Below are 15,669 nucleotides of genomic sequence, written 5' to 3' on the forward strand. Positions count from 1 at the left end.
GGCAACCCAAAGGTCGCGGGTTCGATTCCCGCCTCGGGCTTGGATCAAAGTACTGCAAAAACCTTGGGAGGTGCAATATGGCCACAGAAGCCGATGCGCCAACAACTACCAAATCAAAAAAAAAAAAAAAAAAAAAAATCCAGAACAGCACTCCCCTAGGGTTCTTTTGCAGTGGCCATTACAGATCAAAAAAACTTTAATATTTTTACCGCAGCAATCACAAGTTTGTTGGCTTGCGCGACCAGGCATAATGATTATTAAAAAGAAGGAGACATTGGCAAAGAAAAAATGTTTAAAGGGACAGAAGGCTTCTGCAATTTTTTTTTTCTTATTTATTAGAAAAATTTCTGAAAATTCTATTTAGTTTCTCAAGTTCCTTATTTTTAAAGTGTTCCACTGCTACGCAATAAAAGCACTTCCTATTATATGAGGAGTGTTTATGTTCAGTTATATTTAGCGTTTGCACGATTTTCCCTTCTTTAAGTGCCCCAACAGGTAGTCGATCTTCACTGCAGTGAGACAACGTATACAGACCTGATTAAGGTGATCTCTAAAATGCTGGTCAACGTAACCTTGTGCTGGAAAGCATTTCGCTGGCTATAATGCTTGGCTGAACAAAATAAGATATGTATTCAAGTTTTTAAATTCAGAATAAAGTTGTTTACCTGATCATTTAGTGAGAACAACTTGCCTCAGGAAAAAGCACACCAGAAACTGATTCGCTGGATACCATTATGCAAATAACGTAAGTTATTTGCATAATCGTAAGTTATGCAAAGATAGTTACGCGCCATACAGTAACTAATTTTTTTTTCTCCAATAAATGGCGAGCGCATTCTTTATTGTACCTGTTGTCCAAATTTCTCTTCAGTAGGAGCCTTAGAACTCGCTCCAGAGCCCTCTAAATAGGAATACTTTAATTTTAACAACTCTTTATATCTTTATCGTATACAAAAGTGATATATACAATATATCCTTCACAGTAGAATAATGATTAACGGCCGCACTGTTCTTCAAATTTTTGATAGGGGTACCGAGAACAGATCCTCGAAACCCTACGTGCAACTTTTTAGAGGTGCTGTTGTCCCAGATTTTCTTTTCATGCACGACAACGCCACTGCACATAAAGCTCAAATGGTGGAAGAATATCTTGAAACTGAAGATATCGAACGACTGCCGTGGCCAGCACGATCCGCAGACTTAAATCCGATCGAACATGTGTGCAGCGCCCTTGGGCGTCGCATTGCACGCCCACAGCCAACTAATCGGTCACTTGGTGAAGAAAGGGAATTGCTGCCACAGAATCTTACACTCTTATATCGAGCATGGTTCACCGCTGTCAGGCCTGTTTAGCCATTGGAGGGGATCCTACGCCGTAGTGATGCCATGTGACCATATTGTTATAGACTTCTGTAATGTGTTGTATAAGAATTACGTTTTTGGTAATTATTATACAACACATTGCCACACAATTGCATTAATTGGAGCAGTCATTCATGCGGAACAGTATAAGGATTACCTTTTTTGGTAATTCTTATACAACCTCTATAAATGTCCCCTAAACCTGTCCGAAATTTCTCGCTGTCCCCTCATTTCATCGTTATTCTATGATACATCACCATACTAAATTTTGTCCTGCTTCATCGCAAACTGCACTAGTTACTACGTGTTCTGTTAATTTTGTTGAGCAATGTAGTAACTTGCTCCTGATACCACACAGTTGCATTAATTGGAGCAGTATAAAAAATCTTTATTGAAATCTAAATATTTAGGGCAGGTAGTAATCTAAGGTAGATCATTTCTAGTCAGATATGATTCCCTCTTAACAAATCCATACTGTTGCTTTTAATGTTCCATTTCTTACCTAGATAATCTTGCATCATTTCTTTAGCTATTGAATCCATTATTTTTCCTGGAATAGAAATTATTAAATTTTAATATTTACTTCTCTCTTGAGAATAGAAGATACATTTGCACATTTCGAATCTGTGGGGAGTTCCTTGAATCCAATGCTACTCTTGTATTGCTGCTTTTAATATGGTATAATCCATCAGCCCCAGGTGCCTCGTTTACTTTCAGCTATAACAATTCCCTCCCAGTTTCCATAAAACCGTTTTATTTCCAATCAGCATTAGTTATTCTTCTAGTATTGCCATTTCTAAAAACGTCTTCATGTGTGAACGTAGATCTCAAATATTCATTCAGTTTGTCAGTAACCTCCTCATCAATAATTATGCCATCCTTGACAAGTTGTCCACAGGGATTCCTTCGTTTCCTTCTAGGGAAAGGGATGAATGATATGAAAGTGAACGAATAAGCAAAGAATTACTTGGTTACAGACTAATTTTTAATAATCCGATTTATTTTTTTTTCTGTGCCACTAAACTCATCAGTTCACCTGATATCCATTTTAGTGTAATTTTTTCTCTGGCACTCATTTCTATATAAAAGGCTTATTGGATTCCATCACTTGGTTACAATGAAAAGAATTTAAAAAAAATGCCCGAAACCATTATAATCACCTTCGGAAAACAATATCCGTCCCTTTTATCTTTAACAATAATTACTACTTTGAATAAAGCCCACATCAGTACAATATGATCACCCCGCTTTAATTTACTTCAAGATTCTTAATTGTTTTCTGCCTAATATTTTGGTCTAGAAAGCAGTCATCCAGAAATTTTGCTGTGTGAGCAGACAAACTCAAATTCCAATCAATATTAAAAATATGGAAAGTTAAACTTCCTCATTATATGGCCCACTCTATTTGTCTGTATAGTCGTCTATTATACTCAGTCACTTGGCCCATAACATATTTCTACTCCCATCTTTGTTTTTCCAGAGTTTGTCACATCGGACTCGGTCAGCATTGAACTTCATATTGTCTACTGGTTGTACTCTTTTAGAATCTAGAATTATTAACCAAAACCACAATCACCCCCTACCACCTCTACCCATGTCTGTCATTTGTACTTTTACCGTGTTTAAGTTCTGCATCGCCTATATCACAGTGGATTCATGATTTTGATATTCCTATTGTCAGCATTTAATGATTTAAGCAACACTTCAGATTTATTTACTAGTATACAGCAGATGTTCTTGCATACACCTAGCAGTAATATTATAGCAAGTATGTGCTCTAACACAGTCCATATAATGTCGTGCGGATCTCCAGCAGGATTTGCAATCTCCTTTGTCCTAGTAGAAGCGATGTTACTCTGCTTGTGGCTGCCATTAAACTGTTGGTTTCTGTATCCGCTCCCCAACCCAGAATTAGCAGGTTTTATGAACCAGCTAACATTGCTTCAAAGCCATCAGCAGATGTTCTTGCATCCCATTTGTATACAAAGTCTCTTCTACAAGCACAGGTCATAGTGGAAAATTCTCCCTCATGAGATTCCACAATCTCTCCTGGACTGCATTGACAGAGAAGGCGCCAATAATGAACTCCCTCCTATCATGCTTTGAAAAAACCCCAGATGCATTCAAATTCAACCATAATTCTTGGCCCTTTTTTTCTTTTCCTCAACGTCTCTTCGTATCCATTAAGTAAAGCCTCAGATTGCCTATGCTTAATATCATTAGTACCAAAATTTTTATGCCTTATCTTTTAATTGTTGAAAAATAACGACTTTTTTCGGCTCTGGCAGACATACCCTGGCCCTATCCACGCAATGGTCGATCGCGGTGCACAGAAATATAAATTATATTATAATTCCTTGTCTGCTTTAGTTTATTTTAAAAATTTGTTGTTTATAATAAAAAATAATTCTACAACCAGCCATATTTTATTTAAGTTAAGATAGAAATATATATTAATCGCATGCAAAATGCTTTCTTCAGTCTTATGATGTGATGGTAAACCCACCATAGAACGCACACGCAACTTGCAGTAAATCTAACGTTGGATATTTCCGGTTCATGTCAAATATAGTAATATTTCAACACTTCCCAACAAGTAATTTGTGAAAGAGAGAGATAAGAACCAAAACCACGTTATTATTATAATCACCAAGCAATGTAATGAAAAGTGGATTTCAGAAAGTATCTTACTGCTACGCTGATTTCTTCCTCCTGTAATCCAACAAAGACCGACTGTGGAAGGTTGGGAAGATTGGTGATGGTCGCAGTCGACCATCACCTGTATCTCTGCGGGGATACATGTTATGGTCGGTATATTACCACAGAGGGGTGCCGTATAACACTTATATGAAATTCATCATTTGGTTCCGCGGAACTGAAATCAGTAAAAACATTTAATTATTCTGTTTTTGATAGTAAAATAGAAATGGCTTAATGGTTCCACGCTGATAACTCCTACCCAATCGCGAAACTACCATAATACCAGGTCAGCCATGCTCCTGATATTCATGTTACCTCGGCATGAAGAGGGGCTTTCTTGTTGTTGCCTTCTCTGTGTGAAAGAACTAAGGACACTTTTTCGAAAATTGAACCGACGTGGCGGAGGTTTACTAATAATGGTGATTATTCAGGCTGCAATGACATATGAAACCTTAGGATGAAAGCATGTTTATGCGCTATTGAATTTCAGCGAGGATGATGCTATAATCCTTTATTTCACGTAAGATTCATTCGTTAAACTGTTGTTTAGATGTCTCAGCAAGTATAGTTTTTATATTTTAATTACTTTAAAGTAGTATTAGCTTCTATTACATAAGCTTTAATGTTTCTCAAATGAAATGGTAAATGCTATAATAAAAAAAAAATGTATGGTTATTGCCGAGACAATTGAATTTTTATTTTTCTAAATGTAATAAATTTATATTTCATTTTATGAAGCGAACTGAAAAAAAAAAAAAAAAAAAAAGTAAATTTAAAAGCAGTATAGCATTTCAAGAAATTCAATTTAAATGCAAGGCTCCTTGAAATGCTATACTGCTTTTAAATTAACTCTGAATTCTGTTTTCAGTTCGCTTCATAAAACAAACCTTTTCATTTAATTGTAGCAGCATTAAATTTTTTTGGTCACCTATAATTAAATGAATATTTTGGTTGTGGGGAGTAAGGAACACCCTCTCCAGTGGGGTAGTTCCTCCTTGAAAACTTAATACACCCAAAAACGGGTGTATTAAATTTTCAAGTGTGTAGGTGTCTGTAACCGTGTGTGGTCTTTGGTCGGTTTGTCTGGGTGTGAAGGGAAACCCCTCACGTCCACGGTCTGAGACCGACTAACTCAACACGGGTGAAGGAGAGCAGGAAAAACTTCCTAAATGCTTCTTGCGGGATTCGAACTCAGATCCTTCCACTCCGTGAGCAAGCGACATACGCACGAGCTACCGTGGACTACGCGAACAGTTCGTAATAGTCGAGTGATATTCTGACGCTTCGTGCAGTTCGCGGCTAAGAAAAGAAAACGAAGTCGTGTAAGGCTATATACTGCATTTGATATTTTCTTTCCCTCATGAATTTATGACATTTTAGAGCTTCTACTAAAACACAAAATAAACTTTGCCGGAATATGTAGGAATTTTTTCAGGTACTTAGTTACGATTCTGGAAGTTAAATGAAACTGTTATAAAATGTGCCGTTCAAGAGTATTTCGCATTAAGCTAAATTTAATATGAATTAGGATCGACACGAAACTATCACTATACAACTCGATACTCGAACAGTCTTGTACTAATGTGAACGCAAAATATTTGCAGTGTTGAAAGAGAGAGATACTCGACCTCTGTAAATGATTAAATCTGTTTAGTTGGATCATTTAACTAATAAATTTCGCTCGGAGTGAAGTGTTAAGATTTACTTCATTTGCCCTTAAACTAATCTTGTTAAAAGTATTTTTAATAAACGTTTCCTGATTTAGCTTTGAAATATTTATTTAACGGTAATTTTCCATTTTCTAACAGATATCGCACGTGGCTGATGCTAAGCAAGTACTGTTTAATTTAAACTCTGTATGCGTTTCATTTAGTGAGTACAGTACTTCATTCACGATTAAATGTCCGACACACATAAAAACTCGACTGCCAATGAGCACAAGTTCAGGAAATTTTTCTATTTAGCTCTTTTAGAAACATTAAATGTATTTGTAAGGTAAAAATGAGCTCACATGTTCTTAGGTGATTTTTATAAAACACGACATAAATCGTATTTTCACACTGTAATTCGTTAGTTGCCTTTAACAAATCTTTGATATTTTCTTGTGCCTGTCTAGCAGCTGACCCGCCTATCCCCGCTCGTGCTACTATCAACATTAGTTTCAGACACCTGGATGATTCTAAATTAATGTCTTCCTTCACATTATGCTCAACCACTTGTTTGTGGTTTATTTTACTTCTTTCTCTTTCATTAAATCAGTCTTACGCCTCTAAGGAAGTGTATATCTGCATGGCATGGTGGTGAACTCAGGACCTGCATTTCTTTAGCAACATTTGTTCAAGCGTATGTTAAATTAACATTTATTAGAAGCTAATCCATCCGTAGTCGCTTTCATAAGAGAAGAATTCCTTGTGACAGTATTCTGGGATGGCTGTTTTTTCTTGTTGTGTATTTCGCGGCATGTCGGTATACGACTCTTGGCAATGCGAGGTTCTGTTAATAATCTGTATGGAGCAAGATAAGCTTTCAGCTTTAAACTTTCTCGACAGGTCGAACAAAGACGTTTTCCATATAACGTGAACGTGACCGCTTTAATAAAATACTTATAGCCCCTTTATTCGAAAGGTCGAGTTCAGTCAGTGCCAGGAGCTTAGCTATTTTCAGTGAGTGTTTTTATATTCTTTAATTGGTAGACACAACACACCAAGACCTCGTGCCCTAGGCACAAATTAACAACCTCGACCACTATAGAAGACAGCGAATAAATACTGTATCTCGACAATATCCGAAGTGTTCTTAGCCGTCAAATTTAAGTCTTTACGGTTTAGAGAAAACCTACACTGGTGTTCAAAGAAAGTGCATCACCTAGGAATTTCACATTTCTAGCTCTTTTTCGCGATGGTATGTTACATTAATGAGTAGCATGATAAACAAAAGATATTTATTAATAGTTAAGGCAAAGCTAAGTAATATTTGACAGGTGCTCTCAAAATATTCCAAAATGAGCATTTGCAACCTTTATACAACAGTTTCGGTAAACACGACAATTATAGCTGAAATGTTATCAGAAGCCCTCAATTTGCTTCAGTTTATCATTTTAAATGGAAAACTTCACCAGGTGCAAACAACCCCTGCGCTTTAATTTAATTACACAAATGCAGCTATCGCTCACAGTAAAATGGTGTTCTTGTGGAACGTCCCTTTGGCAAACATGACGTAAGAAGATAGGTGAAATGATTCTAGAGGGCTAGTACAAGAACTGTACGGTTTCAATACCCTATAATGGAGCAATTCTAATTATCTGTACAGTATGGAAGTGGCGGGGGTGCCAGGAAAGCAGGCTGGGACCACCTATTACAATAAATAAGAAAACAATTCCTTGCGACATTATGCTTGATAGCTGTTCTCCTCTTGTATATTTCTCAGCCTGCCAGTAGTACGACTTTTGGAAACGCGAGGTAAGCCTTTAAACTTGTTCGATAGTCTGAACACAGACAGTTTACATATAATGTAAACGTAGTCCCTTTAATAAAATACTTGCAACCCCTTTGGAATAAGGATCGATTTCCGTCAATAATTTCTCAACTGAACGTCGATAATGTTTCTTAGCTGTCCTTTGTAGCTTTCAGGGTTTGGAGAAATCCATGTGTAATTATAAAACTGATGATGATATCTTGAGATGTGTGAAGCACTTGAGCTTATTGGCAAGCAGCAAATAAGTTTAGTGGGGCTCATACCTGTAAAGAATTATTTTATCATTAGATGATTTACAAAAGATCGTACTTGGTACCACGATGAGAATAGTTCCACGGTATGTGATTCAGCTTCCCAGATTATATTTCATTTATTAAAAAAGACTTTTTCACATTGAGATTGGACTTTAATGCCTTATAATGGAGCAGGTATTAATAGTGACTGTTATTATCTGTACAGTAATTCAAATAGGTGGCTAACGCTTGCAAATTATACAGCAGTCCAATTTTCAAAAAGAAAATTGGACTGCTGTTAATTCTTTGCCTCAAAGAACACTGTTCTTTGAAAGTACTAGATTTGGTATTAGCTGCAGTCGATAATGGAGATAGTATTAGTATCTTTGAAGATAAGCTCAAAATACTTGTATTACAGCATTAATGTATTGAGCGAAACTTGTATTGTGCTAAGTTTCGCTCTTCTCCTGAACACAAGACGGCTATCTCTTGGAGTGCCTCTCTTTGTGAGAGTTAATCTTCTTGCCTTTGTTGATGCGCTATGCCGAATTTCAATTGGATGTCATTTCATCCTTTTTACTATTAAGAAGGAAGTTCTCGAGATTAAATTGCGTAATTAACAGGCATTACTGCTTTTTAGTAAATTGTGATTCCGCAGATAAAAAGCAGAGGTTTCATATTATAGTTGCCGATACTAACTCATGTTGACACTTGCAAGTCGGTCCCCTTTACAGTAATATTTTTATTTTGTGGCTTGTGTACTAGAATTGAATTTCATCTTCATTACACAATGTAAATAGAAACTTGTTTCTGTAGAAATATACGGTATTTGGACAGCCCTTCCAGAACACTTATAAAATAGTAAGAAATATCAACAGCAGCAATAAAGAGCGAGAGTTCCCAAATGTACGACTAAAGCCCATTGGAAAAGATTCGACTTGACCATCAATACTCTTGTGAACGGTGTAAACTGGATTATGTTTACACTAGTAGAAATCGGAGGAAATAATATATACCTAGCATTAAAGAGTTCAATGGGAAAACGAAAGTTAGGGGATAGACCTGTCTTTTAGTGAAAACAATTGAGGAATGTAAGAAGGAAACTTCGTCGTTATAGACGAGTTCACGACGTGGAAATGTCTATTATAATGAGTACAAAAGCTTAAGAAAGAGGTACGTTAGAGACATTGACAAAGCAAAGCAGTCTTCTTGGAAGAAAAATGATCAGGAGACCTGTGGAATTCTCTTTTTAAGCTCATAACTGAGAAATACTATTTTAGAAATGTAAATATAACAACTTTAAATTGTCAGCAATCTGTTGGATGAATTCTGGCAATGATGGCCGAGCATAGATTTTATTAAGGTGTTAAAGACGACATGTAAAATTCTTGTATATGGGAATGCAAGATCATGTTTCAGAGGTATTAAATGACTTAATATAAGTTGAAAATTTCGAAGACAAAGTCAGTGCAGGTCTTATTAAGCTTGCATAGAAGTCCGCGCTGAAGGAGTCTTATTGAAATAGTCAAATACTTGGGAGAAGCGGATGAGCTTTATTCCCCATGTCAAATATTTAATAACCAAGATTTGTACATTGTATGCCAAGCTCAGAAGGGCAGAGCACTTAATACGATTGTCTCTTTACATCCATCATCGCTTCTGTGGCTTGGCTGCATAGTATAACTAACACAACTGTTAAAAAAATACTTATTTCAAGCAAAAAGGTTCGCTTTCCCTTGCACAACCAGGGGTCGTCGAACGGTTTCGATTGAAGCACTGCAAGCGACCAGTAATACTGCATGTACTAGAAAAAAAAACATAAGGAGATTAATCTTGAATATAACTTCGCGTCCCGAGATGAGCAGATCAGTTGTAAGAGAGGTGGGAGCAACATTTATGTTCCTACCAAATGTAAGAAAGAAATCATGGCAGCAGGTCAGTATCACGCTGCATTTTTATTGACAGGACACGGCTTGGCTAATGGATTATGCTCATGTGGGAATGAGGAAATTGCTGAATTGTGATAACTACGTGGACGTTCGAATGGAATTATCTCTGGGCCATACTCACAGATAGGAGGCTATTCGCTTACTTTAACAAACTTGTTGCTGATGTCTTTAAGAGGAGGAACAGGACACGCGTCCCAGTCCATTGGCGAGAGGTGTTAATACTGACTAAAGCCTAATTCCTCAACATAAACATCCACACCACACCAGACGTTCCTGAAACCGCTATGATCTTTCCTCGTACCTGCTCTTCTCTCATCACCTTTCCAACTTTGCAGACCTCCCTTGTTCTGCAAGCTGTCTTCCTTTCCCTGGCCTTCGGTGGACATTTTTTGCCTACCCCACTCTTCTTTTTTCTGCCTGACTCACCGCCCAGTGGCGGGCAATGTAGGGTTCCTGCGACCAAGTAGCCATAGATACAACAACAGAACATAACACAATTCTGCATAAACCAGACACTTCACTTTTTTTTTCTGGCTTATGTAGTAGTTCTGCATTCCATCACATATGTTGCAAACCACGTATAAGCTGCGGCTTATATAGTGGTGCAGCACGAGGTATCTTGAATGAATGTACCAAAGTCGGCAGTGGTCATTTCTGGCAAAAGCTGACATCGGCTCATTCAGAAGTGCACACTTAATTTTTAGGAGAGAGAGCTGCAGTTTCCACTAAATTCAAATAAAACCAAAAGTCGCTCGTAGACAATTTAGTAAGAAATCTTTAAGTGCTATCCTGAATATGTCTTCTATGCCTTTATGTTATTATTTCCTTAGAGTCCACTTCCTTAGTAGTGTCCTATGTATCTTTACTTTGCACGCGGAATGTGCTTCAGCGAAACCGAATCAGTCGCATCTCTGCTATATTCATATTATAAAGAACACATATATATGCATGACATAATCGGGTCTTATTGGCAGTCTACATAAATCAAATGGAAAAGCTTATGAATGAGACCTTACAGGTTTCGCTTACTCCAAGCTGTCGCAAAAATAAGGTAATGTTCGCACTTTGCTATTTTTTAATTGGAACAACAAAGATCCTCTCAAATATTGTGCTTAGTTACCAGCCTACTTTTCACAGATTCGGACATATGAACCTCGCATTTATAGTTCAACACGCGCGCAACAGTGACAAAGTAAACGTGTATGGTTCATTTATTTATTTTTTTTGTATTTGCATTAGATAAATTTGGTGAAATTCAATAAGATGGGGCTGCGCAGACCTCTAATCAGTTTTCCCAGTTGAAGGTAGCTTAACCCATCGCACTCCGCTGGTAATTAATCTGAATAATGTAAAAAAAAAAAAGTATTCTTTTACCAGCATCCACTGATCATGATGTCTGGAGGAAGGGTTACTGTTTTAAATTTATTATCATTTCAATAATCCATTTTTAAGTTGTATGCACCGTTATACACTGTATATTACATTTTTATTTTGTTTTCAAGGTTCCGACCAAACATCATCCGAAAGAGTGATAATCCTTTCACCAGGGGTGCATTCGTTTCCATTTAAATTAGGCCTTCCGCTAGGACTACCATCAACTTTCCTAGGAAAACATGGATGGGTGCAATACTACTGTAAAACCGCCCTCAAAGAGCCTTCGGGTCTGACTCACAAGAATCAACAGGTGTTCATCGTAATGAATCCGATTGACCTGAGCCTAGAACCAGCTTTGCTAATGGTGAGCAATTTCAAGCAGCTACTTACGATCCATTCCTGGAAAACTTAATGTTCGGAGCCACATTCAGTATACCGTATTGAATACCACTTGCGTAAATGGTATTCAGTTCAATATACTGAATGTGGTTCGGAGGAAAAAAAACTTAATTTTTATATTAAATATTGCTCCAGTTATGAAACTGCCGACAATGTAAATTTTGTTTTGACAAAAGTAATTACGAAACCTTTCATAAAAAGAAAAACTATAATGGAGAAATTCCAACAAAAGTTATTTTCTCTTACAATAGATATCACCATTAAGCTTGCTATTTACTATATAATCTTTCTTGTTTTTGCTTGGAGTATGTTTTTAATCATTTTACCAAGACTGGTGGATAATTTAAAGAGATAATAAAAAGGAGAGTTTTATGACGATTAAATAATAATCCTAAAGCTCGGACAGTTTCAACGAACATCGGTGGTTCCACGTATGTTACCATATCCGTAGTATTCTGTGCAAGCAGCAAGAGATATCACAAACAAGCGAGTTAGAGAATGTCATGTCTATAAAAATATCATTTACCGCACGGTATTGTTTCCACAATGATAGTCAGAAGTGACGGACTGTTGTTATAGTACTAAAAAAAAATGCCCAGTTGTACATTGGCATAAGGAAAAACTTCGTGGTGCAGACTTTCTGGAAATGAGGTCCCTCATGTTTCAGCCAAACAGCTTGTCGGGCCATCCCAGTGACCCTTTGAGATTAATTGAAATGCAAAATTAGGGCGCAACCAATACGCCTCTTTTTCAGAAGCTGAACTGGAACACATTCCTGTTGCTTGATGATACAAGGAAACCGTCGAGAGTGTTTCACAATGGATCGAAGCTATCATTGGGATTACATTTTCTTTAGAAAGATGTCTGAATAATGTTAATAGATTTCAAATTATTACTACAATAAAATGATATTTCTCTCTCTTTTCGTTGTAGCAACCATTTCATTGTGAGGTGGAGGAGTCTTTGGGAATGCCTTGCGTCACAGCTGGACCTGTGATCTGTCGAGTACGACTAGACAGAGGAGGTTATGTTCCTGGAGAAAGTATCTGTATATATGCCAACATTGACAACAACAGCAGAGTTACCATTAAAAGGACCAGGGCGATCTTAACAGAGGTAAATCCCGATTTATTACAGTTCTTATTAATCGTAAGATTTGCTCTTTCCAAGCAACCAGATGGAAAGGTGAATCCTGTAATTATGCTTGATAGAAAGAACTAGGTTTCCTTTCTTTTTCAGTGGACAATACCACTAGAAATGCATACAAATGAGCTTTCAATTATTATTACTTTCGTAGCGGAATAATAACATTATATTCAACTTAAAACACGTCATACTCAGATTAAACCACCTGCATTATTCTTAGTTACATCTTTTATGACGTTGTACTTACTATCATTAATAAAAAATGAACAGCTAATGCTCTACGCGCGTACTATATTAAATTTTTTTTGTCGCTGTTGTTGGAGGATTAAGGAATTATACTATGACTCAGTAACTTCTAACACCCTCCTCTCAGAATATAAATGAGCAATAATTTTCTCCATTCAGGGTTTATACCTTGATTCATCAATTCCAATTTGCCAGTTTTATTGGAATCAGATGCCTTTGTTTATTTCAAAGGCTAGTGAGTGTGTGCACGGAGTTTTTTCCCCTTTGTTGAGTTCGATCGAACAACTATTGCACAATCGCTTTGCCAACGTAATCACCTCTATTATTAAATAATATTTACCCTAGAGTGAAGTGTGAGTTTTATTTATACTCCAGAACCGTCACGATCAACTCAAATGCATGTACTACTGCACCTGAATAAAATCAAATATCTACTTATGAAAGTTTCATCCGAAAATATCTATTCGACGCATAGTTTAATAAGATTTTTCTTATAGAAGGAAATACATTTCATGGAATTGTTATAGCAAAATTTAATATTACTGTAATAATGAACTCCGATTATTGCTTATAGACAATCCAGTACACCGCCAAGAGCAAGATTGTGCAGGCAGAAACAAGGGAGCTGGCTTCGCTTCAGAAGGGAAGGATTCCAGCTGGAAGCACGGATTATTGGAAAAATGAACTTCTTTACATCCCCCCATTACCTCCTACAAATCTACGAGGATGCCATTTAATCAAGATACAGTATGATATTTATGTAAGTAAAAGGACACATGAGAGGTTGCAGCGTTTGCCAATTTAATTATAAGTAGAATCTCGTTAATACAGAGTTCAAGGGATGTAATCGTTCGGATTTTGTAATGTAAAAACTAAACAATTTTTAATATTAACTTCGGCCTTAGCTAACAATAATTAGAATAATATTTTCCTTTATTTATAAGGGAAGCGTGAGAAAAGAAACATTAAATATGCATTTTCATTTGAATTATATTAACTCACTAGTAAAAGCAGAATCAGAGTATTAATATTAAAGGAAACATGAAAACCATGCCTTATATGTTCCTTTCAACTCTCATTCTGTCTATTTGTTGGACCTTCTTTTTCGATGATATAATATCTAAGACACTCGGTTACAAATCGTTCTCTCCTACTATGAGGATCAAGTACCTTATCTGACGGGCTTTATATGCTCACTTGATCCAACTGATACTAAAGATGAAGAACATCTTTAGCGCCGGAATCTTTACAATCATCAAAATGCTTTTATTCTTGAACAGCATATTTTAATTTAATTAGGATAATACCAAGCTTTGCATTAACCACACAAAGTAACATAATTTATTTCTTATGGAACAAAAATGGACTTTAATCAACGAATATCCTATCTAAAAAAGGCTATTCTTTAGCAGGGGAGCAATATGGATTTGTGTGAACAAGGCTCTACCGTAATATATATTTATAGAAGTCTTGTTTTCCATATGGAATAGCAGAATAATTTTGTATACTTAAGGATTTTTAACAAATCTGGATTTCTTATTGTTTATTTTCCAGTTCATGATAGAACCAAAAGGACCGGAGAAAAAGATCAAGCTTCAGTTACCGATTATGATGGCCACTTATCCCACCAGGAATAGCGATGGTACTTTACAACGCCGCAAAGGAACCAGTTATCCCGCCTTGCTACCTGTTTTTCGTCCATGGCTCGGAGCATCAAAAGTTAAATGAGGTTTATTTCTTAACGTGTGATCGTTTAAAGCAGACATCCATATTGTGTATGAATAATTGACCCATTATTCTGCATTCACGAAGCCACATTCCTCTGTGACAGATCATGTGCAAGTACGAGGATTAATTTATTTCTTTCAGGAAATTCTGCCGCTGAAATCGAGCTAGAAAATATGCTACTGTTGGATTAATTATGCATTTTTCTTCGTGCTGCTGCTGGTATAATTCACTGTTCCGCCAGATGCCCATTGGTTCTTGTCGAGCGCGTGACAACCTGACACTGTTTTTCGGTTGAGGAATTAACTGTGTGAGGTCAGCATAAAAAAAAAATGGGGCAGTAACTTCTTTGAAATAATTACCGTGTAATTAATTTAAATATTTACTCAGAGTTTCAGCTGCTGAAAAAGAAAAGGGGGTGTTATGGAATGATTGTATAATTGAGAAATTAATTACGTGAGTCTTATTAGTTTAACAAAACCAAATAATGCATACTACTTAACTTGTTTTACACCAAGTTTTTAATTATGCAATTAAGAAGAGAAACGTTCGCTTCCTTGCATCATTACGCTATTTTAATACCAATTGCGATTGTGTGTGGATGAACCAGCGATGGCGAATAATTGACACTGTAGTTTAGTCCTCCTTTTTAACTAAAATTTTCAGTTACAATCACAATGAGCTTATTTAGGAAAATCAATGTACTGACTTGTTTGTTTCAAGACTATTTTAGTATAGGTTATACAAAGGGAAAAAGCCATTTGAATTTCATATCTGTTTTGAGTGTGTGAGAAAATAAATTGTCAGCATTCTTTGGTTCCATATGTTATTAAAAACAACTATTTCATGAAATGCTGTGCATCCGCTCCCTTAAGATATTTTTTTCGTCATATTTGTGTCACGTCTACGTCAAAAGATATAAGCCTTTTTTAAATTCCTTGTTTTTATACGATATCAGCATACATGGTTGTAATTATTACACACGTTTCCCACTCAATGATTTCCTTTTATACTGCAGATTGCTTTCCCGGTTAAGGAACCAGCGACCTTGGTATCGTTTT

The 15,669-nt window shown here is 36.5% G+C and overlaps 1 protein-coding gene across 1 annotated transcript in view; it reads left to right on the top strand.

Annotated features, from left to right (window-relative positions):
* LOC150089310 (arrestin domain-containing protein 4-like) overlaps positions 1-14,996 on the top strand; it is an 85,242-nt gene extending 70,246 nt beyond the window's left edge. Inside the window, exons 3-6 of the mRNA XM_090388984.1 lie at positions 11,221-11,456; positions 12,425-12,607; positions 13,458-13,643; positions 14,438-14,996. Coding sequence (XP_090245110.1) covers positions 11,221-11,456; positions 12,425-12,607; positions 13,458-13,643; positions 14,438-14,611 — 779 coding nt within the window. The 3' untranslated portion in view covers positions 14,612-14,996. The remainder of the gene's footprint in view (positions 1-11,220; positions 11,457-12,424; positions 12,608-13,457; positions 13,644-14,437) is intronic.
* Positions 14,997-15,669: the final 673 nt, after the last annotated feature.

Source organism: Mastigoproctus giganteus, chromosome 2 (genome assembly GCF_048544385.1).
Source record: "Mastigoproctus giganteus isolate SK-2022 chromosome 2, ASM4854438v1, whole genome shotgun sequence".
NCBI lineage: Eukaryota > Metazoa > Arthropoda > Arachnida > Uropygi > Thelyphonidae > Mastigoproctus > Mastigoproctus giganteus.